The sequence below is a fragment of the Aythya marila genome (assembly GCF_965140915.1).
Source record: "Aythya marila genome assembly, chromosome: 1".
Classification (NCBI taxonomy): domain Eukaryota; kingdom Metazoa; phylum Chordata; class Aves; order Anseriformes; family Anatidae; genus Aythya; species Aythya marila.
In genome coordinates, this window is record NC_139042.1 from 145,432,203 (window position 1) to 145,459,398 (window position 27,196).

Here is a 27,196-nt window from a genome sequence, read left to right on the forward strand (position 1 = left end):
TGTGATGTTCAAGTGAATACATACAATGATGAGATATGCCAGTGCAACTCCACTTCAGCCCTCTCCCTTCTTACTCATGGAGTAGCACTGAGGGCTATCTTAGAAGAGATGGTACTTTCTCTGTCAGGAAAATCATAAATCCTTAACCACCTAATCAGAGCCAAAAGAGAGGACTGCAATGGGCCTGTAGACCAGGCTATGTTTTGCTAGTCATGGCTCCCTTTACTGAGAAAGCTTCCACTGCAGCACAGTAATAAGGAAAGAAGATATTGACCAAAACTTTCTATCAGGGATTGCAAGTGCTGCAATACTGGAAACTTTGTACTAATGCTGTGTGATAAAAAACAAACTAAAAAAAAAAAAAAAGCAAAAAAAAAAAAAAAGTCATAACAACAACAAACCACCACCACCAAAAAAAAAAAAAACCAACAATTCTCCTTTCTAAGAGTCTTCTTATCTGTTTTGTCATTTCTTATTATCCCTTTGAAATGCTGTAGCAGATAGTGGGTAGCTGTATATATTTCCAGGCCATATGGATTCACTGATAAACTTTTTTTTTTTTTTTTTTCCAACACAGTGATGACTTACTTCAAAAGAATAATAATAATTTGCCTTCAAAAGAAGTAGGCTTAGAAAACTCTGGCTTTGGGAAGAAGGTTCACCATGTACAATGGATTTATTCATTGTAGAAGTCAACAATGAAATTGAATATCTAACTACTGAGTACACAAGTGTATTCATACTTGTCTTCTCTCATTGAAGTCCAATATCCACTGTTTTATAGATCATACGTAATTGTTCTAGACCATGAAAAATCTATAGGCAGAGAATTTGGAGGAGACTTTTTTTTTTTTTTTTTTTTTTTTTTTTATGCAGAAGACCTTCTTGTTAATTTTCTTCATATTTTTCCCCGGGATCTTGGTTTTGTGTATGCTCACATTTTCTCTTTTCTTTCATATGTATTTAGATTTACTATTTTGTCCTTACTCGCTTGGTCTTGCACTTTTATTTATTTATTTATTTATTTATTTTATTTTTAATTTGAATTTGTTTTGTTTTGTTTTTAAGACTAGATTTGGCTAGTGATGTTGCTTACTGCTGCCCATTCCGGAAAAGTATTCAGCTGGAAGAGTCTAATTCCCCACGTGTTGATTGCCACCATGACAACAGCCAGACCAATGAGATTTACACCCAGGCCAGCTTTAACCTATGGATAAACAAACAAACAAACAAAAAACAAACAAACAAACAAAAAACATTAGAGCATGATCAGTGATGACTTGATCAAGGACAGTTAACATGGAAAAAAAAAGGAAGGCGGCAGGGTGCATGCATGGTACAGAACTCTAACTTTGATGGAATATATTTGTAAATGTATGTGTACTTGTTTATACATATGATAATATGTATGATAATATATGTATACTGATTTGCAAGGTGACAAAAAAGCACAACTATTATTTATCATAGTGTATATCATGAGAGAATTCAGGAGTGGTAGATGCTGATGGTCAGAGGCTGATGCACCTCATTGGAAAATTAATTTGTCACTTGAACTTCTCAATCACATAATGAGAATGGGGTTTTATACTACACACAGAAAGAGGATAAGTGCTTGTTTTAGTGTGGAGCTACATGACAAATCTGATTCCTTGTGCTCTCCTCATTTCCCCAAGCACTGTGTCTGTTTCTTCTGCAACTGCCATTGTGCTTGTCCTAACAGATCAACACAAAGTATTGTGTACTTCTATTCTTTGCTACCTGTTTGACCATTATATTCATAAAAATAAAGATGAGAGATGTGCATATTCTACAGTAGATATGTAGATGTTCTTAACCTGGCAGTTCTGTGTCATAATAGCAGTGCCAATCAGCATGACTTTACATTAACACTAATATCATCACCATTATTACTGGCTGCTGGATGTGGGGACAAGGTGTCAGGGTTGCATGAAGCACTGGAGGATATACCTGATCTCAAGACTCACCATGTCTTTAATCTGGCAGTGCCCATAACTGAAGACAATGGCATTTGGAGGATTACCCACCGGCAGCATCACCGCAAATGAGATACATATGGTGACAGGAATCAAAGTGTATAAAGGATTGATAAGAAGGGTTTCTGACTGGAAGGAGAGAGGAGGAAAGAGAAATTTTACTTAATCAGTAAAAGCTGGTGCTGATAATTAAGATGAAAAAACTGTCTTTGCTTTATGTGAAGATAAAAAGTTTATGCATCTCAGCTCCCTCATTTCTAAACCTAAGTGTGGAAGTATTTTTTTTGTTTGGTTGTTCTTTAAAGTGGGATAATGGTTTAATTTGGAGCTGGTCACCCTTCAGGGATTTCTGCTGAGCTATTTCACACTGGGCATGGGTGAAGATTGCTATTATTAGGCATTCCTCAGTCTTTTGCTTGTTTTCCCTGTCATTCTGCGCTGTGTGTTCTGGATCTGTCACCGGGAGGTGCTTCAGCCTTCATCCAAGAGAGATCATAACAGGTTGAAATGAAGAATTTCCTTATTACAGCTGCTGAAGTTGATGAAACAATTCTGTAAAGCTTTCCCAAGTGGCATTTAAGAAAGCTAGTTGCTTGTGGTACAAATTTACATTGTGAGGGGGCCATACTGATGGAATGTTATTTTATTTTCACAGAATCACAGAATTGTCTAGGTTGGAAGAGATTTTATTTTATTTTATTTTATTTTATTTTATTTTATTTTATTTTATTTTATTTTATTTTATTTTATTTTATTTTATTTTATTTTATTTTATTTTATTTTATTTTAAAGTGGTCTAAATAATTTTTCTTCCACTACAGCCTTCAGTGGGGGTGAAATTTTGTATTTTAATTTGTGTTGTTTTAGCAACACAATACATAGTTCCATGGGGGAAGGAAAGGAAAGGCTAACTGGAGAGTGAAGGCTAACTGAAGACAGAAGTGTTTCCAAGTTACTTTCACAGTCAAAAAAGAAATACTGTCTAAAAATGGGTATTCATGCTACGAAAGTAGATTACCACACTAAATTTCTCTTTAGGAGAGTCTCTTTATGTGTAGCGCAGAGGTAAATTTGAACTCATAAGCCATTCTAACATAATTACTTATTTTCATCTGACCATATTTTCATATTACCTCAGAGCTGTTCACATAACATTCTTTGGTACAATCTCATAAAATTGCTATAATAGGGAAACAAGATTCATGGTCTGCATTCTTGGTAAGGAAAGCTTCACATTACATAAAAAAGAAGAAATGAGGTACGTTTCTGTAACTGCTGTTCTAATATGGAAAGAGATTTGCATTTCTTTTTTTCTGCCTTTGTCAACAGTGTACAATTTTTTAACTTTTCCTTACAAAAATCTCTGCTTTCCATGTTGGATGATAGCACACTTACCAGATCACACCCTTCAACACATTTTAATCTGATACTGAATTCATTAATACAGTCTTTTCTTAGAAGTAATGAGTGGGTGACCACTAATTAACGAACAACACATTTAAAATAACATTGATAAGCTTCATGCAGACTTCACCAACTATCTTGTTGATTGCATGATCACCTTTCCTTTTATTTAAACTATCTATTCTTCAGGGCAGGAGCTATGCTTTTGCGTTGTCCTAGAAGTCTCAAATAAATTTATCAGTGCTAAAATTGCGTATCACTATTTTTTGCCAGGCTGAGTTTATAAAGCCTTCTAAATATAAGACTGCAGACCAGTAGTTTGGGAACCAAGGCAGGGTTTCTTGAGATCCAAATGCCAATACTCTGCCATCCTGAAACATTCCCATGGGCCTATGAGAAAACAACAAACTAAAAATGCCATTGTTTTTACTCACCATGCTGCATAAAATAGGCAGAAATATGGTTATAGTTGCTGGGTTACTAACAAACTCTGTAACAAGGGACACCAAAATGCAGGCCAGCAGAGTTACAGCCCAGTAGGGAAGGCTGCTCAAGGAAAGCATTTGGCGTCCAATCCAAGTAGATAGGCCAGAGGTCTGAGGAAAGGACAAAAGCACAATAATGACTAAGTACATGGGATGTTTGTTAACCAGTTTGTTCTCTTTGGGGCAGTTTGCGTCAGAGAATGCCACCAGCAAATAAACAAAGTTTAGATCAATGCTTTCTCCATTACCGTTTGTTTAGTAAACTGGATTTCACTGTAGTGTTTAGATCAATGCTTTCTCCATTACTTTTTGTTTGGAAAACTGGATTTCACTGTAGTGCCTACTAAACAATTCTCCATAGTATCAAAAAATTAATAACATGAGTTGGCACCAAGGCTGATCTTTCCTCTTTCTTCAGCATGCAGACTGAAGTACTGCAAATTGGTGATGAAGGATTTCATAGTCTAGGATTTCATACTCATACACAAATTTATTTGCCTACAGATAGGTGTCTGTAGGAGAACTAGGTGTATATTCACAAATTGTATCGAGTGGAGGTACAGTCAGTATAGCCTAGAGCATTATTTGTTTTATCAATGCTGGGTGTTTGAATCAGTTGCCCAAATATGAGCAACCAGTGGCAACTGAGATGTTCTTCCCACAGCTAGCTAGCTACTAGTTGAGATTTCCCTCAGGTGAGGTTTCCCTCAGATCCTGTGTCATTTCTACCAGCCTTGTAGAAATATCTAGCTCTACTAGAGCATCTGAAATGGTAGTAGGTGCCTATGCTTACACAACTGATTTGAGTGCTACTCATTCTTTTGTTAGCTAGGTATCTTTCCATTGGGTTTAGGGAGTAGGGGCTAGCTTGTGTACAAACTTGAAAGTATCTGCTTTATAATTCCAATCTGAGGAGAATACGAAAGGATAAAATGCCAAGTTTGCATTACTTATTTATTTATTCATTTTAGGAAGGGGAATATAATCTAAATCCGTACCTTGCATCCAGCTGCTAAGGCATAACCACCTCCAACCAACACTACAATTTCCCAGGGCATGGTCTTCTGGAAGTCCTTCCAGGTAATGATGGGATCCAGTGTGTTAATGTCTGTTGACCTTTCACTATCTCCTATATGAAAACAAGTGTGTGATCAATGTTGCATTGGCATTTATACAAAGATCTTCACATTTCATGATAGTAGTAATAATGCAATAACCATGGAAGTTATCTTGAGACCTGTCTGTGAGAGAGATGAAGAAGAAAAGTATAGCTTAATTCTCTGGATAGCTCAGCCTCAGAAAATGCAGCATATTGATTCCCAATACCATGACCTCCCCTTGGCTGCTCTCTTGATGTCAATGGTTACAAAACCCTGTGCTTTATGCTACAGCTTCTTGAGGGAATGTCTGCTGTGTATATACCTGTGAAAATTATGTGTAGATTAAAAAGATGAAGTAAAAATGCGTTTATTTTGTTAAAGGACATTTTCTCTCTCCAGTAAGTCATGAAGCTTAATAAAATGCATTTATGTCCCTGAATCATTTATTGAAGTAGAAGCTAGATGGTGTTATTTTTCCTGATTGTTGCATGCATTTCAGTATAAAACAAAACAAACCAACCAACCAACAACAAACACATATCTATATACACTTGTAATTTTGTAATCTCTACATAAGACTGTGCAGGGAGTTCTGTTTCCATACATTATTGATGAAAGTCTAGCACTGCAAACTGATCAATACTTCTGAGTGCTATCCAAAAATGAACATGAAATGTTGATCATTATTATTATTAGGAAGATTGCAAAAGGAGCATTACCAAAAATTACAACTGTCACATATTTACTTACCTTTTTTACATCTACTTCATGAAATTATCAATGACTTCTTACATACAAGGAATGACCAAATTATTTACTAGAGCATTTATTTACTTCACCCAACTTTGAAAATCTCTGCTTTATCATTCTCAGTATGGAACTACATTTCAACCTATCCTAAAGCTCCGTCATATATTTTCAAAACTGTGTAAATACAGAAGAGATGGTGGCCATCATTACAAGACTGAGACTGTATCTGTGGCCTGTTAGTAAACTACCTAGTTAGATTACCTGTTAGTAAGGAGGATTACCTGTTAGCAGAGGACAAAAATGGAGTTTGAAATAGGAAAGGATGGTATCAAGGAAAAAAATATCTACACTTCCACTTGAGAAAAAAAATGTATTCTTCAAACATTTTACAGAGACCAGAAAAATATTGTTAAAAGAAAATGTGCCAGGGCTCACTCTTGCCTTACCTTTTTCTCTTTTTCCAAAACATGGCTTTTTTGCTGGAATGAGGAAAAGAAGGAAACCAAGAAAAACAGAGACAGTGGCATCAGTCCGGTAGCCTTTCCTAAGAAAGAAGTGGTGGAGTTAGCTTAAAAATTTACAGAAGCTTTCTTCAAATAGGTACGTAACAGTTATAGAATCCCAGAAACCCAGCATGCTTAAGGCTGGAAGGGACTGCTGGAGGTCATCTGGTCCAAACCTCCACTCAAGGAGTTACAGGTGAAGTTTTATTTCCACATCTAAAGTCTTAGCAACAGCCTTCTAAAAAAATGTCTGCACATCAAGGATACAAACAAATTTTTAACAAAATTTTATTCAATATAGAAAATTGTCTTCAGTAGCTAACTGTAATTATTTTCCTTTATTTTTATTTTTATTTTTTTTTTTTTATTTTAACATTCTAGTGATAAAAAGAGATCCCTTTTGGTTTACAAATCTGTTAACTCAGAGGTACAGTAAAATAATTTGTTTACTAGAAGGAATAAATAGTAAACACATTCTCAGGAAAAGCCAAGCTCAAATGATCCTCTAGAAATGAACTTGACATTGATTTCTAATTAAACCATTAAAACTCAGCATGAAAAGTACTTCAAGGTATGTCAAACTACAAAGATTCTCAGGAAATCCTAACAGTAAAAACTGTTCTTCAGTCAAAATTAGGATTATAAATTAAAATAATTTTATACAACAGAAACTGAAACAAATATAACTACATGTAGTCTTTGCTGTGTATTGTTTATTAAAGTTACTTCAAATAGAAATCTTTTCAATATTATTTAAAATAAAAAATAAAGTCAATTGTTTCAATCTTCTAATAATTAATTGAAATATATTCTTGATAAACTTTATCTCCACAAATTATATTTTGACCAAAAAAATCTTTCAAAATAAAATAGAAAAAAAAAAAAAAAAGCACCCCAAAGTTTTAATTTGAAATATAACATCAATACGTTTCAGAGATAGCTTCTCTTTGAATGTACTAAAAAGTTTTCACTTCAGTATGTGACTTTCCTATTTATTACATATGGAATATGTTTATTTCATATAGTTAATTCCTTTTTCCTTACTCAGAAAGAACACAGTTTGCTGCTGTTTGAAGAGATGTAGTTTAAAAGACAAAAATGCTAAATTTGAATAAAAACTTCATTTTTTGCCACCTTGTTAAAATTGGCTAATGACATTGTGTAGCCAAAATTTATGGCAGAGCCAGAAGCTGCTGGGCTGTACTCTTCTGCATTTACATAGGGAACTTCACTTACTTTTCAAAGAAAGATGACCAGCCTGGTACAAAGCCAGGCTCACGAGTAAACCAAAGCAATGTCATTAGAATGAATAAAAACCCAGTCACCATCTCAGGATAGCTAGAAACAAAAACAAACAAACAAATAACAATAGGAGTCAAATCCAAGGTCTGTCTGAAAACTCGAGAGCAGATTCCAAAAGAATTAAGCAATTATAAATGCTTCACACAAAAGAGGTATGAACCATAAGGAGAATAGAAAGGAAGATTAACCTGAATTAAATAATTCTATATTTTGCTCTCATCTGTGAACCAACTAAACCTAGTAAAAAATGAACTAAAAATATAATTATCTGTATTTTCAATTCAATTATTCATAGGGAATTTCTAAAGGAACATATTTATAAATGTTTGTTATGTATTTGCACTGGTTTCCAATGAAACATATGGTAATGAGTTAAAGTTAATTTTACCATTCTACTGTAAAGACTTTGTATTGCGTTTTTTTAAAAGTGTAATAAGCATAAGAGCAATTGACAAAGTAAATCTGTACAAATATTTTTTTGTGGATGATCCTGCCTGGACAAGCAAATTCCTGAGTAAATCAGGTCTGTTTTACCTAACATTTCCCAATTTCTTATATTCTTCCTGAATCCTTTTCTCTGAAATTTCTTCCCGTTTGGTCTTCTTCTTCTTGCTCACAGAACAGGTCTCCTTAAAACTAGGGTAGATAGCACAGTAAAATTAGACAAAGGTGTCAAGTGAAATAAAGAGTTGTAAAAAATAACAACACAGTGGCAAGCTGAAAATTCCACTTTTCATTCTTCTTGGGAGAAGATATGACTGGGACAAGACCTAATGGCAAGGGAAGCAGAAATTATTGCTTGTCACCTTTTCATGGTCTAGTTCTGTGTTTTCTGAGATGCAATCCTGCTTACGGTATGAAGGTTCCCATGATGCCTTGTCTAATGCTGACTGGTATTGCTGAACATCTCCAAACTGTGGTTGGACACCCTTCCTGTAGGCTTCCTCAAACGGCTGGTGGTGGCTAGATTTTTGCTGTGCCTGAAATCTCCAAAGTTTATGGCTAGTTTTTATGAGTGAAGGAAATGTTTGCTTCCCGGTAGGATCAAGTACAGTCAAAACACTTGGATTTTAGTCTGGCTTTTGAGCCAAAGTTTGACTTGAATATTTAGGTTTTCACTATGAGTAATGGTGAAAGCTGTGCTAGAGATCCAAATAGATTTCAGAGCTTGTCTGTCTCTACTCTTCCTAGCCGATTCTGAACCAGGCATAATTAGCATAGGACTACATCACCTCAAAAAGGCAACAGCGTTTTGTTCTGTTGAAAAATGTCTGTATTTCCACCAGGTAAATGCAAGCACAAGCACATTTCACATCTGAACACATTTAAATCTGCCACACATTCATATGCAGATTGGGTTAAGCCCTTAGTTTATGCAGCTTGCCTTCATGCTGTAAGACTAGACTTTCCTAATTGAAATGAATACACTTGCAAGCTCATTTAAACCTTTTTTTCTTTTATTCTTTCCAGTAGTGTCACTTTGCTGTGCTTTGAGCCAAAGTTCTCTGTTTTTCTACTCCAGCTGTACTATCTGTCAGACAGGGGCTTATGGAGGGGGTTAAGAAACTTCTGCAACTAAGCCAGTCTAAGATAGGTTTTTTCAGAAGCTGGTATGTTAGTACGTTAGTAACGTAAGTACGTTAAGAGCATAATTGCCTGGTTTTAAAGTTCCTGCAATTTGAATGTGTCATTTATTGTCCCACAAGAGATCTGTGCTACTGCACTGGCCAAACTGTGCACTAATATCTCCCTCAAGAGTTAAGGTCAAATTATCAAAGAAATTTGCATACCTAAAGATACAAATAATACACGTCTGGTTAAAAAAGAATAAAAATTCTTTAACATTTTTTTTTCATGTCCCTTGCAATCAAACACCTATATGACACTTGTTTTAAGCACCTTTAGTACAGTTCTACAAATACAAGTATTTAAATTTCCTTGTGAACTTGTTTTTAAACTCCATTAAATCCACCAGCAGTAATGAATCTGCTGGAAGTATGAAGGTCTTTTTAATGTTCAATTCTATAGTGACAATTATTAGCTCTGCTTTTCTGGCAAAAATTGTTTGGTGGGTCTATTCTTCATCCCCTTTGAATTAGTCAAAAACCTACAATCCAAGTCTGAGATGTTGTTCCAATTAGGCCAAGTCATAGCCTAGTGATACTGGGCTTCCTAGGAAAAGAACATGCAACACGTACATCATGGGAGTCTGATAAACATTTATGCACAGACATTAACAGCTGTTTCAACATGTTGTGAGTGTTGCTAGGCTTAGGAGGATGTGAAGGCAAAGTATTGTAATCAAGCTCTTAACATAATATATTCTTTAATGAACTGCAATAAACAGAGATTTAAGAGGCTTGGAATCAAACAGCACTTCTCAAGAAGTCAATAATGCTTCAGTCTCTCGTATTATCTACAAAAACATTAATCAGCATGAGGTCTTGGATGCAATGTGGAATTTCAGTAACTTTTATTAAAAAAAAAAAGAATGTTTTTGAGGGTAGTGTTAGGGCTTGTTTCCTCTCAAGCTTAAAAAAAAAAAAATGTTAGCCTTTTAATTTGGAACAACAAGGCTCAGTGACTGAGAGAAGGACATAGAGCAGAGCTATTCCCCTCTAAATTACCTCTTCAAATCTAGTCAAGGTCAACAGCAAGCAGAATTCATTATCATATTTTTGGTTGTCTTTCATGGAAGAAATTTGTGATGTCAGTTCATCTTACTTTTAAGAGTAAACTAAATCAAATTAAGGCCGCTTTAATTCTGAGTAAATGTGTCTGCACCACAATTTAAAGCAAATGAACTAATCCACTCTAAATGCACATACTTAGTCAATTTTCATTAACTTTGCTGAATACCGCTGCAAAGAGAAGACGTGGTACAAATGAACTTGGAGACTGAGCCTTGTTCTTATCTGGGGGCTCAGGGTCTAGCTGGTATCAGAGGATATTCACCTCTTAGTCTGAGTCCTTTCCACATTACAGACAAATATAAATGGAGACAGTTTACCTTTAATTTTAACTTGTCTTACATTAACTTCATTGAGCTGGGGGAAGATCTGAAAAGTAACTTGTTTCATTTCATGTGTCTCTTGCTTTGTTTTGTTTTGTTTTTCTTTCATCTTTTCAGTTGTATTTTTCCAAAATACATTTGGGAGATTTTTGCTCCACAAGACACAGTTATGAGTCAAAAACAAAACAAAACAAAACAAGACAAAACAGACAAATAAGAAACAACCACACCACAGCCGACTGCATAGTAACGATTTCTATCACCATCACCTTTACTCTCAAGCAGCAATGCTATACACTGCTGCCTATCCAGTGCTGCTAAGAAATATGACTTCCTCCAGTAATTGTTCTGCTAAGAAAAAAGAAATTATACATTAGCTTTTGTCATTTACAACTAGAAATGCTTTAATAAGACCCATTCTAATAAAGTCAGACACCCTGCTTTTGGAATCCATACTTTTTGAACAACTTGCACTCACTTGCAACCCAAGAACAGCCAATGCATCCAGAACCAAGTAAGGACCAACATGATGAGGGATATTGGGAAACTGAACAAAAACCAGGTTCCAAAATTCACCACTTCAGCATTTGGGTAGTGGCTGTAAAGGAAAAAATAAATAAAAATGTCAGTGTGTAAGAGTTCAGAATGATAAAAAACACCTCCAACATGTACAGATGCCCACACATGTACTTGCATATATATATCTGTCATGATATGACAGGAAAAATTAAACAGTATATATTTGTGACAGATACAATACCTGTGCATATTAAAGCTATTTACCAAAGAATGTCAGTCGCTGACCATGCTTGACCAAGAGATGAGCCCTACAGCACTTCACACCTTTAAGACCAGATGGTCTGGATTGTCCAGCCAGCTTCAAAAAGCTCTTATAGTTACCAGGAAAGAGATCCTGGCCTTACTTAAGGTTATTGTTAGAAATCATTTAAGCATCAACAGACCTAAGAATGATTCACCCAGAACATCTTTGTATGTCTTATTGTGGATGATAAAAATAAAAACTATATTCTACCAGGTTTTGACAAAGATGTCTGCTATGTGCATTTGATAGAAGTGTCATAATAACAAGGTCTTTGGAAATACCGTGAAATCCAAATTCTTGAGCTAGGGATGAGTTCTGTATTCAGTTTTCTTTGTTGCCACCATTTCAGAGAGAGAAGTGCAGCATATTATGACAGCAATTATGGCAGCATATTATGGCAGCATTAGATGATGAGAATTAGCTTTGAGCTTGATCTGTGCATGAAGAGAAGTTCTACTGGTCTTCTCACAGAGCTATCTTTGTGTTTTTGAGACTCCTGCGAATATATGATAAAGTGAATATTTAGCTGATCTCAGAGCTGCTTTCTGGTGTAAGGCCACATTTCTAAATGTAGTTATTTTTTGTAACACATGTCGAACAGCACACCAATGATGCCTATAGATTCACCTCAAGAACTGGCTTTCTAAGAACACATAGAAAAAACTTGAGGCAGGTTTTATGACTTTTCACCTTTTGCATAGATTTCCTTTTGTCTTCATTATTATGTCTGCATGGCTTTAGAAAGTAGTTTTCCTGGGTGTCTGCTGCTTTCATGATAATTGGTTTGTAATATCAACAGAAGTTGCTGAAGAAATATCACATGCTGAGGAGTTTTTAGTTTGCATGGGAGAAGGACATGGATACGTATTAACTTAAGCTTCCCCTTTCAACCATTAATCATTAGAAAAAATGTTAGTAGAGAAGGAAAGAAAACTGTCTTCAGAGAGACCATCTTAGAAAAGTTCCCTGAAGCAATAAATAACCCATGGGGAATGTCACAGATATGATAATGAAACAACCATATTCTCATGCACTCACAATGTCACTTACTTGTTGAAATGCTCTAAGAATATGAGGCTAGTAGAAGTCCCTATGATGGTTGTCAGTCCTCCAATGGTTGCTGCATAGGAGATGCTTAATGAGAGGCATTTACAGACCATGTGGTCATGTCTGGACTGATACCGGAATTTAGTGCTCAGGTGTGGTTCTGAGGGCTGAGGAGGCAGGACCAGTATCTGAGCCTGTGAGGAGATACATTGATCAAAGAGAGCAGAAGTTTAGAACAGCAACCCAACTTTTTCTAATGCCGTGGTGCTACTGGTCTCAAAGAAACAATAGGTTTGCATAAAAGGGAGCAAGCTTCTTTCTTCATGGGTATTAGTTGAGATCAGAGCTAGTAACCTGTCCAGGAGCCTGAAGTTGCCTGTCCTGAGACAGAAATGTAGGACAAACAGTAATCAGGCTTCTGGCCATGGTATGGGTCAACTCCAGTTCTTACTGGAATCTCAGCTGGATACCAAAAGCCTTTGTGTGTTGCAGAGGCAGGACGCCAGCACTGCAGTAGAAAGAATTTGTAATCCTTGAGGCTTATGAGCAGCCACCAGACAAATGCTTGGTGGACTTTTTGCACTCATACTGGCTTAGGACCTCTTATTAAGAAAGGAGTGTTAGGACGCTCAGAAAGTTCATGAAACAGGCTGGGCAATGGTGATATGAAAGAAAAAGCTACAGAAAAAAATATTGCTCCAAAAGTTTTCTTAACAGTGACAGGAAAGATGCCATGTTAGTAAATCAAGCACTTGGAAACTGGTAAAAAAAAAAAAAAAAAAAAGGTACGGAACTTCAGAGCACTTAGCATGCAACCCAAGGCTGTAATTTAGAATCAGGAGAAAGATAGCAGGGGAGTTAACAGATCTGTTAAATTGTTAATTTGAATTTGGGTTTAGGTCATAAAATAAGTTATGCTATAGATTCATCATTCTTGTGAGGGTACTCTGGTTCACTTCCCTGTAGGTTAAAAGTGAAACAAGTTTACTAGCAGCAAAATAACCACTGAATGCAAATAGAAAATGGATATAACAGGAAATTAAATATCAGGAGCAGTACATTAGCCTTTATTTTAGAAACACATGTTTAGATTCTTTTGAACTACTAATAAAAATACATATGCTGAGTTTAGGTTAATCTTTTCTGGAGATAAACTTATGCCATTTAGGTACTATATAACTGTAGAAGAAACAGCAGCCACTCATTGAATCCACTCAGGAAAAGTAGAGATACTGCACTGGAGTGATGTAATAGAGGATTTTGGTAGAGGATATTTGTCAGAACAGAGAGGAGGAGGATACTAAGACTGCCAAACCCAGTTAAATGGTTCATGTCTGCTGTTAGTATGTTGTGTGTCAGGAATTGATGTTTTTTTGTGTTGCAGTATTTTCCAGGGAGACTTTGTAGAAATAAAGTGGGTAGAACAATCAAACAAGGGAAACTTGTGGTCATTAAACTGAAGATAAAGCTAAATGAATTGTACTAGATATTAGGAAATATCTTACTGGGGGAAGGCCCTCCAAAAATACCTGTGCTGTGTGTGTCTAAATAGGAGCAAGAATCAGCATAGGGCTAAAATGTGACCGCGATTAAGTTGACGGAGAGTAATTCCATACAAATTGTTCCTTACAAGGAACAAAGATGTGAGTGAGCAGTGATGAGCAGATATGTTCATCTCTGTCTTTTCCTTTATCCTCCATGTCTAACATTTCCTTACCTGAGGTAGGTGCTGCCCGTTGCTCTTGGAATTTACTGTTCCATTAGGATTGGCTATCATGTGCACATTATTCATACTCTGTAGGGAGGCAAATGCCTTTAGATTAGCCTTTCTTCTGTTCCTGGAGACACTTAGATTAGAACAGATGATGCTTTGCAAAGGTCATGGGCTGTGGGCTTTCAAAAGAAAACAAAATAAAACAAAACAAACAACAACAACAACACTGACAATAACAAAGAAAAATCTAAAACTTCAGCTATAAATTTTATACTGGAAAAAAAAAAACAAGTTTTTTGTTTTTTGTTTTTTTTTTTTTTTTTATACTATTTTATTTTAAAGTGATGTTAAAAATCAGATTATAATAAGTTTAAGATTTCTCCTTCTGCCATGTAGGAGGATCTAACAGATCCCTTTATAGAGACTATGGCTTTGTAAGAGATGCAGTTTTTTCTAACCTACTGAAACATCTCAGATGTAAACCCTACAAAGTTATTGTTACCCATCTTGATTTGTGCAAGCAGGCTGATAGGTTAAATACAAAGCTGGACATCTTGTACTATTCAGTCTCTTTACTCTTTCCCAACAACCACTTTTTTTTTTTTTTTTTTTTTTTTTTTTTTTTTAAATAAAGGAAATGTAAGTTTGTTGTAGAGCTATGTAGACTGTGCTCTGATGGCATTACCAGGCAGTATAGCTCAGAAGATACAGGTACTACCTATGACAATACCTTTGAATGCATCAAGGAGCTGAAGTCAGTAGTAGTAGCACTAAAAACAAAGAAAGGAAAATATACTTTAAAAATGCCTGTTCACCCTGCTCCCCCAAAAGGCACAAATCATTGGTAGGAAGGGCAATATCTGTGGAACTAGTGCCTACTGAAATGGTGAAGAACAACATTTATTAATATCTCTTTTTTTTGGTATCTTGGGCATATATATAGGAAAAGTCATAATGTTCCATAGCTCTGCCTCCAGCCTAGCAGCGATGAGATTCCACTTCCACGTAAGTAAAAATAAGTATTCTTGGTTGTGTATACTACATTCTAGAAATGGACTCCATTCACAGTGGAGTGAATCACTGGGCAATCCAGTGTTACTACTGTCTTGTTCTACTCAAGTTTTTCCTCTACAAGCTTCTTTAATGCTGTTTCTGAGCACCTTCTTGAGCCACATTAAAGTTTTTCACTAAAATCTCTCTTGTGTCATATGGACCATGCAAACATTCCAATGAACTTTGTCATTGAAATCATATTTAATTCCAGAAGATGGGCTACTTTTCATTTCCCAACAAATTTCAAGCTCTCTTTCAAGTAATACTGTTTTAATAGTAGCTCTGTTATGAAAGTTCTGTTATGAAATATCCCTCACATATTTTTCAATATGGCTTAAAGGAATTAATGACATAATGTCAGACTGAAAGTTTTTATTCTATACTGAAGAAAACATGGTTAGGATTAAAAGAGATAGTGGACAAAATATTGGAGAGTGTATTAGTCGCCAAACAAATGAGAAAACTATTCAGAACTTGCAAGGTAACTTAAAATCATCAACATGAGCCATCTGGATAATAATATTTGTTTTAAAGCAAATTTTCAATGGTGTGACCAGAGCTTGTTTCTCTTTTATTTTGAACTCTTAGAGATAAAATAGAAGGAATTCAAGAAACAATTGTGCATTTTAATCTCATATCTTGTAAGGTTTTTCTCAGAATTTACCTGTAGTATAGTTTGAGGACAAGAACTTTGTATATTCTCCTATCTAGCTGGTTAATTTGATAATTTGACATTGAAATTAGACATTTCCTTGATCTGCCCTTATTCTACCCCAAATAGAGGCCTGGTTGAAACTGTTAGTGGTTCAAACTTTTGAATAACCTTGGCTGTATTCAAAGAAATCTATTAATCTTTTACAGTTTTTTTTTTTTAAATTATTATTATTATTTTTGTTTTTGTTTACCCCTCTTCTGTCATCTGTCTCTTGAATGTTCTTAGCATTCAGGGTTTTCTCAAGAATCTTCTGTAAGTGGATGTTTCTTTCCCTTTATAATGGCCATAGTGTTAAAATAAAACAAAATAAAATAAATGAATCCTGGCAAGGTTTCATGACATCCAGACCATTACATCAATTCTATTTCTCACATAAGCCTTCCTTGTTAGTCGCATCTAAAACATTCACTTTTAAGCTTTTGATTGCCCTTCCTGGCTCTATTCCTAGGTTCATTTCATTGCAACCTGTGTAGGGTTCAAATCTCCAGTCGTGATGTACAGGGTTCATTCTTACTCCTCATTGGTGAAGATAAGCTCCAGTGAAGGTTGGTCATGCCTTTCGCTGAGATCTGTAATGAAGGAAGAGAAAGCAGCTCTTGGGGTAAGAACTGACCTGAGCCCCTGGGCCATGCCACTGAACCTGGAGGTTCAAAAAAAAAAAAAAAAAACCAAACTTGTTTGTCTGAACCTTCTCAGGTACTCTCTGACTGTTATGCAGCTTTTTTTTGTGTTGTGTTGTCCTCATGACATACTTCTGACAAAAGTCAGATGACATTGTTTGGCTGGAATCTTTGAAAGGAAAGAAGAAGTAATTTTTTTTTCTTTTGAAATCCTTGCTTTCTGGGAAGGAATGAACATTAAAAGCCTCTAAAGTTCTTATCAGTCCAGAAGATTTTTTTTTTTTTTTCAGTTTCTTCACAGAGATTTCCTTCTGACCCTGTAAAATTACATGACCTAAGAGTTTATGACACACAGATTCCAGCTCATCCCATGATTCAACCTAAATAGTTTCCCACCTCCACTTCTTCCATCACATCTTGAAACTCTCTTTCAGTTTTGAAAGAAATATCACTATGCAGAAAGAAAAAGAATGGACTAGTATCATTGGCAGTACAAATCAGACAACTCTGCCTGACCTCAGTAGAATTTGACTCGTGTGTCAGTGATTCTGGTCACTGATAAATAAGAAAAGAATGGGCAACATTGGCAAATACCTATTGGCTCGTTTTCTTCAATAATGGTGCTGCCTGCAGTACTGATGACATCACGTTCCTCCTCAGCATTCACTAGCTCCTGGAGCACAGCTTCCACAATTGGCATCACCATGGCTGTGGTGGATGTGTTGGAAAGCCACATGGAGAGCACCGTGGTGCAGCACATAAAGCAAAGAAGCAACCTGGAGTACAACACAGTAAGACCTTGAGGCACTTTCACAGATATTAAAGGTTTTCTTACCTAACATTTTTGTTAGACCAATGGTAACTTTGTAAGGTCATTTTCTTTTTTTCTTTGTGGGTACAAAAATACTATTCTGTGCTTGGATAAAATGCTGCTTTGTGCTAATAACTGTCACAAGACCACGTATCATTGAAAGCCCTTTGTTGCCTCACTTGGAAACCATCATGTGATGTGAGAAACGCCAATTTTCAGCACTTCCAGGGATACTTTAAGAATCCTTTTATGTTTGCTAAACAAGCAAAGAAGGAACAGAGAGACTAGGAGACTAGGAACAAGGAATAAGTAAAAAATAGGAAGCAATGGAAAAATAAGCCAAGAAGTAAGAAGTGGCAGAAAAAAAAAAGAAAAAAAAAAAAAAAAGAAAAAAAAAAAAAGAGAGAGAGAGAGAATATTTGAAATCTTTCAAACTCTGAAAGGAATGGTGGGTAGAGATAGTCTCCCCAGACTGAGCTAGCTTTTGCCTGTAGATGGAGAAGTTTAAGTTATGATTTGATCTTTCAATGTGCAGCTGTGAACCTCAGACTAGCCTGAAGTCCCACTCACATGCCTGGCTTTGCTCCAGCCATCATGACCATTCGCAGGGCAATTCGCTTGTGGAGATTCCATTTTTCTACGGAAGCTGCTACACAAATCACACCCATTAGGAGCAAAGTTGTGTTCTTGAAATATTCTGCAGCCACCTGCATTAAAGGCAAGAGAGAAATAATCAATTAAAAAATATCAGTAAGTATCCTACACAGAGAACATGCTGAATAACAAGACATATTGTAAGTTTCTGCCCTTACACCAGAAGAATGAGAGGAAGCAGGAGAAAATGAACAATTAATTATTCATGTTTTCTTTAATTTCTTTTATGTTGCATTTACAAATAACAATGCTCCATGCCCACTTGTCTGTAGATTTCTCAGGTTTGAAGAGACTGAGAGAAATCTTACTTCTTTGGGCAGGATGTTCATTGCTTGCAGTTAATCATATGCAGTGAGGTCCACACTGAAATGGCCTTATGTACACTTCTGCACTGAGGACACTTTATTCATGTGCTTCATCGTCTTTTTCTTTATGCAAATATAATTGTCTATCTCATTTGTATTTCTTATGTTCAACTATCTCTCTGAATACAGTAAGCAAAGATTGCTGTGACTGTCTTTAGACACTGCACCAGAACTTTTCACAGTGAAAAGACGCCTGCATTGTGTCAAGAAAAGAAGTGAAGTTTAAAAAACAAAACAAAACAAAACAAAACAAAACAAAACAAAACAAAAAACATGTCTTAGGAAAATATTCAGAGACCATGCAGAAAACACTCCAAAGCAAAATTCTTGAATTTAGGACTCACTAAGATATGAGAAAATGTCTGTGAAGCTACTACAAAATTAACAAACAAGAAACAAACCAAAACATTCACACACCCGCACATATTTATGTGTGAAAACAAGCTAAATGGTAGAAATAGTGTATATAATTGAATGCTTGGAATTTAGCTGATTTTTTTCTTTCTTCCAATGGATTTTTTCACAAAGTATTTCTGGAATATTTTTCCCTAAACATTGGCTCTTCAGTTTAAAACTATTTGTGTAATAAAATGTAGACTCGAGTATTTTAAAGCAATTAAATTCAGTAGAAATAATAGCATTTCTTCCATTGTCCTCTTCCATAAAAGTTCATGAATGGCTCTAATATTTTGTGAATGTTACAGTAAGTGTTAAGCATTTACTTATATTTAACAAACCCTAAATAGACTTGGCCATCATGTTTGTGTGCCAGAAATTTTAAATATCAGTGTTTTTTTTTGGCTTTCTTCCACTGGTTACTTTCTCATTAATTTTATTTATTTTCATTCTACTTTGTTCAAAAAAATCTTGAACTGAATGAAAGGAATCCATCGAATCAGCAGCACAAAGAATCTGTTGTTTCACTTTATCCCTTTCACAGTTATTTTGGAGAAAAAAGTGAACACTAATGTTCTTATTAATACACATGTACACGCATACAACACCCAGGCTCATGCTCTTAAGCCCTTGTGAGTTATGTGTGGCTCAAACTGCAAAGCTTGAGACCTGGTTTCTATGGCACCACAGAAAAGCAGACTGGAAATACTGCAGCATCATCAGCCTTGCTTATTTTAAAATACAGGGTTTTATTTATTTATGTTCCTAAAGTAAGTAATGTATTCTCTGCAGTAGTCCCACTGCCATTTAATTTGATAGTACATTGAATTTCTGTCAGGCTACCCCTAAATTTTCCTTCTCTGATATGCTGCAGAGTTTAGAAATGAAAAAGTGTAACTACTTTAACTTTTTGTTAAGAAAAAAAAAATCAACTGAAAATATTTAACTGTGTTGACATAGAAATGTACCTGGTTATATTACACAGCTGTTACACCATTGGGAGGAATAAGACAGATCATAAAACTCTTGGTTAATGCTTGACTCAATCCATTTATGGGCATGCATGGTATTAGATTGTGTTAGAAATTCAACTACCTTATGGTTTCTTTCTATTCTTCTGTGTTCTTATCTGTATTTCTAGTCCTAAAAAAACAAGTGTTATCCCCTCTCCGTCCCCCCCTTCCGAGAGAAAGAGAGAAAAGTGAGAAAAAAGCTGTAGATGAAATCAAAAAAATTCTTGGCATATCATGAAAGGAAATGACATTCAAGAGAAACTTAAGTAAGCAAATTCAGAACTGATCAAAGAGACTTTTTATACAGCTACTCCTTTGCCTTAGAAATAATGACTACAAGGCAACTCTAGGTTGGAAAAAAGGACCCAACATTTACCTGGATATTAAAAGTATTTAATTTTATATAGTAAATGGTAATAGTTTTTAGAATGTGTAGCCTCATGCTTTAACATGTCATCTATAAGTCATGTAAATCTTCCATCTATTACTAAAATAAAACATTCCACTTTCCAGTTTATCCCATAAATACTGTTAATACAATTTTGGAGGAGGGGAAATGTCATATCCTTAGGTGGAGTAGGCAAAGGCCATTGCTGGTGATGCAGTAGCTGATAAGATGAACATCCCTCTTGGCTACTATGGCCTTTCCTATGTCTAGCTTTCTTCCACAGAAGAAAGTGCTGGTTGGCCCAAGTTACACATTGTAAGATGTACACTTCTTCCTCCCAGTCTTGCTAGTCCACTAAGATTTGTTTTCTTCAAATAATTAACTGTGAGTAACAAGTTATAAAAAAGTGCACACTGGTCTGACCTCACTGGACTTCATGACTCCGAAAAGTGGATATAGGAAAGCAGGAATTAAGGCTGCTGCACCCAGAGGTACCGCTTCAGAAACCCAATACACAGCTGTCACAATCAGCACGTAGGCACATGAGGCTTCCTGTAGGGAGAAAGCACTGAGGTTACATGTTGCTGTCATACCACCTATTGTGAAAGTGTTCATGGGACTCATCAATTTGTGGGTGCCTGAACTAAAAGAACTCAACAAGCTAAAAGCTTTTATTGCAGTTGTAGCTTTGGTGCTACTGAGAAGAACTTTTAAGAGAGGCTAGAGAAGATAGTGTTAGAAAGAATGGGGTCGGGGTGGGGAGGGTATTTTTTAATATTAATGAATATTAGTATTATAAGCATGCATTTTACAAAATAGCATTGCTATATTCTTTGAAACACTGAAGGACTGATGTTCAGTCTGTAGTAGCTTGAAGTGACCACCTCAAAAAAAAAATCGGAATTAAAATGGAAATCATTTCAAAAAGTGAGAATACAGGGATTAGACATCTTTAGTAATCTCAAGTATAAAGGCAAAACTCTTTTATGTACGAGTCACGGGACTCATAAACACTAGCCAGCTTGCCACTTAGTCAATTTTAACTGCATTTGACTTCATGGTTAATATTGCACAGAGAGCGAAGTTAAAGGTCCTTTTTGGTTACCAAATAACTATTTAACACTTTTTAAAAAAATATTTTTTAACTTGTTAATTTCTGCTAACAAGTTAGTATGTATTCATGGGCTCTATGATGTCCAGCAGTTTTGAGGAAACAAGTCCTTTTTAATGAAACAACATTAATTTTTATTTTAAATCAGTGCAGATGTAACATCCAAGATATATATTTTGTCAAAATTCCCAGTGTACATTTTATCTTAATCTAATCCCAAATTATTTTCTCCTTCCAAATTTATATTTGTCTTGAATCTCTTTGAACATAGACTGTTATTCTATATTGCCTGTCTGCATGTAGCAACAGAATAACAGTGGAAGTAAAACAAAACAAAAGGAAATTGCATCTCTGTCAAAAACTGTCTGGGGCAGGAGCTAAGTCTTTGTGTTACTTATTTTCTACTTGCACTGTTTATCCTCTCAGTGCTCTAAACTAGCTCTTTTCCAACACTAACTAAATTAATATCTTCTAGTGAATTGGATTGAGTCTATATATTTAGTTAATGGTTACCAGAGCTACTAATTACTGGATTGAAGTAAAAAAGAGTATAATTTCAACTGTTGCCACTCTTCTTGTTGTACAGATGAAAATGAAGGTTAGGCCCACCTCATGGCTTGAAGCAGAGGGTAGGAAAACACAACATGGTGAGCTCATATGTGATGGTTGGAGGGACTACCACTTAATTTCAGTCAGTCCTTTAAGGAGATGGGAAAGAGGGCAGAATAAGAAGTCATGGCTAAAACTTCCACAAGGATCATGCATAAAACTTTAATAACTAATGTGTCTGAGGATCTCAGAGTGATTGAAAACAAATTTTGGATTAAAGATTTGCCCACTTAAGGATGAATGATACACATCTTGCATGCATGCATGTGTTTGAGTCATGAGGAAAAACAAAAACAAAAATAAAAACAAAACTCAGTTCAGTGTCTGGTCTACCATCTTTGAGCTGTTAGGATCACACTTTAATTCCCTCCCTTCAGCTTGTATACATAAAAACAAAAGTTAACAAAAATGTGCCATCTGTTACTATTCAGACTGTTCTGTGCATCAGGCTCCATCCCCTGGATGTAGCATATCAAGCTGTCAGCGTCACCTGATGGTCTCACAGCTTACAGCACCTCTTGCTGCCTTTTGAGGAACATGGTTTGGCACAGGATCAGCAGTCTCAGGAGATCTTCCCACTACTGACTCTATTGATGTGATACTCTATGGTATCACTATTGGCTTTACGAAAAAAAGTAGATAAAGATAAAAAATAAGGTAGAAACGCTTCCCCATTACCGTTAACAATGAAGGAAATTAAGACAGGATGAAAAAAACCCACAGGCCAGAAAACACAGACTCTTCATTTGTTTTTCGGTACATAAGATACTAGAAAAGAAAATGTGTATATGATCTCCTGTAAATCTTATCTCCAAACAGTTTTGAGTCCTCATGCTTCCTTTGATGTCCCTTGCTACTGCATATGTACTGGTACTTTGACACTTCCAGTATTGTGTTGATATCAACAAGGAAGATGCAAGATGAAACACAAATACAATTCACCTAGCCATTTTGAACCCTATAAGACAGAAAACTACTACAATTGTCTGGTAACTGAAAATATATGTCAGCAGGCAACACATTTAATATTCAGATTTAAGAAGTAACCTTAGTCAATGGGTTGTAACAAAGTAAATACTACACTAAGGCACTTGAATAGTGTCCTGTTAACTGAGTTTATTAGGTGTAGATGTTTTCTTAATGGCATTACAAAATTTTATCCAGCTCAGGGTCAGGTTCACAGCTATGCTCTAACTTTTGTGGTCATTCACTTATAAACAAAGTGAATCTAAAACATCATCTGATGACTTTTCATATCACTTTGCAGTAAAGCAACACTACAAGGTGCAGAATAATAGTGCAGAGGAACACATGCTGTATAATAGCAGTTCTTGCAGCAATACTGTCACTGAACTTCTGTTCCAAAACCCACATGATGCTATTACAATTCCCTTGGTTATTAGAGTTTCCTTATTACATCCTGTGCCTCTGATTCCAGCAGTGAGTGAACATGAATAACAACATTAAGTGCAGTGAATCTCATGTTGCTTAAGAGAGGTTCTCAAGGGATATGAAGCATGCTACCGTTACAGTGCCATATAAGTGTATCACAGAGAATCTGTTCATGTCATCCTTTCAGAGACACTGCGGGAGATGAAACCCTTTTAAACACACATTTCTGTAAAAAAGTGTGCATTACTGTTCTCTGGAGAAGGCATGATTGTCTGTCATTCATTTCTTCTCAAGACAGAAGAGATGAAAAGATACTATAAGATTGCAGCTGAGATATATATTGAAGTTTCAAGCAGGAAAACTCATTCAAACTGCAACATACCATTTGTACTAGCATTCCTTTCCATGAATCCTGTTTTTTCTTTCCCAATAAAAACCTGTAGATTTAATTTTGAAAATTGCTATACAATTTCTAATCCTTTACATTTCAATTTGGTAAAGTAGTAGTATTCATAAATCCTCTAGTGCTAGAAGGAAGAATTAATCTTTTACAGGGTAGAGGAAGGAATGGAAATTGCTGCACCAGATTTATGTCTAGCTCTGTGGAAGCCACAGCTGCAGAATATTTAGCATGTTGTTAATGCTGATAAGTTAAACATCACCATCTCTATAAGGTAGGAAACTTTTTTTTTTTTTTTTTTTTTTGAGAACTGCAGAGATATGCAGAGGAGTTGTAGCCAGTAGTGGATGTCATGTTTGGTCCTACATATCTGTCATTGAGTCCTAGTTCCTCACTCACTTGAATAGCTGTCCTCCAAACTCACATCCAATTTAAAGTCCATCCATGCATACTTGCTATTAAAAACTAAAACACTGGAAGTATTAATTTTAAACATCTCTCTCTAAACAAAATTTTATTGGAAATGTTCTGTTTTCCACTTCCACCCAAACGGTGTTGTAGAAAAAGAAGAGATGCAGTGTCTCTGCCTTAAAATAGTGCTTCACCTGGTTCTTCAGCTCTGCCTGTGACATTACTCATACTATCTCTGGTTGTTACTGTGATGACTGCTTAATGACTTGTATTTCACACTACTTCAGATTCGAGTCCTTGTTTCTAAGAGCATTTTTTGTTTTGTTTTGTTTGTTTGTTCTCAATTCTTGCCTTACTTTTTGACTACTGCTGGCTTATCCAGCAAAACTGCCTACTGTACTCAGAGGTTTGTGAAAAAGGAAAAGAAAATGTACTTACACTGCTGGGGTATAAGAGTGGCAGAGGAAGCAGCAGAAGTGGAATGAAAACCACGAGTAAGAGATTTCTGGATCGGAGAATCTCCTTCACCATTGCCATACTCCTTTAATTCCCAGTGACTTTCTTCTCCTTGGGTTTCTCCTTGGGTTCCTCAGGTAGTCCAGTTTCCACTCCACATTTTCCTTCACCTTTGCCTGGATTTCCCCAAAAGGGCTCTCTCTGCCTCGTTTCCTATTTCCACAAAATCAACTCAAAGAGCTTTCTTAATTTGTTTATTATTCTTGCCGTTGTTTTGGAAAGAAACCCTAATATTTTTTCTATTAAAAAGGCATTCAGTTTATGTAGGGTTCATCAGCACATCCAAGGGATTATCACACCATAACAGGCAGAGGTTTGTAAACTGGAGCATAATGGTCTTTTGACATTTTTTCTTTTAATTCAGAATCACAGATATAGCTATATAAAAACATGTTTTGAAAGTTTTTTTTTCTTCTATCATCTGATTTCCAGCAATGCAACTCCTATTTCATAGAGTGGGTCAGATATCTTTTGGGATGCCTCTTTTTCTCCTGTTAATTAGTCTGAATGCCTCAAATATAGGTTTCTTTTCTGCTGGAAAATAATTAATACTAAAAACATATTGTTCACTGCATAGAAAAAAACTTGTATTTTTTCTTAAAAAAAAAAATACAAAAAACAAAAACATACAAACAAACAAAACCCAACTAACTCCAGCTCCTTATATCTTCTCTGTTCAGATTTTGTCTCTGCTATAATTTTGGCTTCTACTTTGAATCTACCTTTAGCCCACTTTTTCCCCGAGCTTGGAATTCACAGGGTAGCAATTCCAATATAGATTATACTTGGTCTCAAGAGTCTCAAGATTAAAAAAAAAAAAAAAAAAGTCTTAAAAGGGTGTTTTTTTTTGTTTGTTTGTTTTCTTTTTTTTTTTTTTTTAATTCACCAATGAGGACTGCAGAATGCTGTAGTTGCTCCACCCATTATCCAAAATGCAGTCACAAATTTTGAGAAAATCAGCAGACTCCTCTTTCTGACACACACACACAAAAAGATTTATTTTTTTTTTCAGTTGATGAACAGTTTGTTATTGTTTCAAGGTCCCAGTACTGATAAACAAATAATCATTGTTTTCTGGACAATACCTTTTGTCTTTCATGTTTTTTTCATCTTGAATCTTGAATGCCTTTTATTCATAAAGCATGAACATTGATTCATGTGCCTTCAGGAACACTAGGATCCTGACACAAACTCAGAATTTTTAGGCTTTCTACTCTGGTCTTTTGGAGGAACATTTCTACTGCTCTTCAATGGTTTCTTTGTGGAACAGAAAGTACCGCAAAATTATGAGTGAATACATTGACCCAGGTACAACCTGCAGACATCCATTTGCTCTGGGTCTCCCTGGAAGTCATGCTCCTGAACCTATTCAGCTTGCCTTGCTCTGCTAATCAGACAGAAGATGAGCTGCCCCGGCTGAGCTGGGATGCTTCTGTGACACTGAGTCCAGGAGGACTGGAAAAGGCAGACCTGTGTCAGATGAGACTGCTTCAGCATAGGAGTCTGATGTGCAGCTTGAATTCTTCCTAAAATTCATAACTGTATCTGAGACTATGTAATGTTTCTATGTCTTGAAAGTAATGTCAAGCAACAGCACCCTGAAAGCCTTCAGGCAAGTTTAGAAATTAGATCTGGAAGCAAAAATGTAATCAATATGAAGATTTTGGGTTGTACAATCCAGCCAGGGAATTTAAGTCTCTTTTTGGCAGTTGTTTTCAAACAAAACAAAACAAACCAAAACAAAACCCCAAAGAATTATTAAAATATTCAAAATTTATTATCATTATTATAAATTTTAAATATGTGTTATTTCACTTTTTCAAGATCTGGAAGGTCAAAGGGTGGATAAAACTTTATATTAGAGACAATGACTTTTTACCCCATGAAAGAAAGACCATTTATAAACATGACTCGGTCTGAAGAAATGAGAAGCAAGTTGAGCTAGGGATAGCCAACAGTCTTCTACCTATCTTTCTCTTTTAGGAGCAGACAACCTGCACATGCATCTTAAGCAATACTAAGGGAGGGAAGCTGCCCTAAACTCAGAGATCTGCCCTGAGGCAGAGTGCTCCTTCCCACAAGAACTCTGGAAAAAGGAGACACCCTTGTTCCCATTTATTACCACATCCTGCTCCATAGAGGGAAGAGCTATGCTCCCTTCTCTCCTGTACTGTTGATTGCACAGTTTTACAGACTGAAATAACCTGTTTTCCTTTCTGCCACTCACTAAATAGCAAATCTGCTGCTGAAATCAATACAATGGATAAACAGTTTTATGCAAAATATTTTTTATTATTACATTAATATTTTTCTGTTAAATTAACTTGGGCAATCCAAGCACATTCCTGAAGAATAAATCTCTTTACCTACACTACACAGAGTAATGCAAGAGCTGAAACAAACTCAGAAATATTTTTCTTTTCAGGAGATAAAGGTTTCAACTACCAATTTGCAAGGTGTGTATGCCATAGGGGATGATCACCCATCATTCAAAACTATCTGTAATTCTTTTCCAAAGAGCCTATGATACATAGTGATGGTTAAACCCTCACTGCTTTACAGTTCTGTTGTGGGATGAGGAGGGTAGCTGGGAAGTATTTTTGT

The 27,196-nt window shown here is 35.8% G+C and overlaps 1 protein-coding gene across 1 annotated transcript; it reads right to left on the reverse strand.

Moving 5' to 3' along the window:
- Positions 1 to 916: 916 nt before the first annotated feature.
- SLC13A4 (solute carrier family 13 member 4) lies at positions 917 to 24,613 on the reverse strand (the record flags this gene model as incomplete). The annotated part of the gene is made up of 16 exons (XM_082756893.1): positions 917 to 1,207; positions 1,989 to 2,126; positions 3,836 to 3,997; positions 4,885 to 5,015; positions 6,183 to 6,280; positions 7,476 to 7,577; positions 8,076 to 8,177; positions 11,033 to 11,152; positions 12,428 to 12,618; positions 14,142 to 14,219; positions 14,869 to 14,908; positions 16,421 to 16,475; positions 17,121 to 17,302; positions 17,908 to 18,044; positions 20,577 to 20,705; positions 24,515 to 24,613. The coding sequence occupies 16 exons, from the start codon at positions 24,611 to 24,613 to the stop codon at positions 1,070 to 1,072; spliced, it is 1,902 nt and encodes a 633-aa protein (XP_082613019.1). The 3' UTR covers positions 917 to 1,069.
- Between the last annotated feature and the right edge of the window lie 2,583 nt (positions 24,614 to 27,196).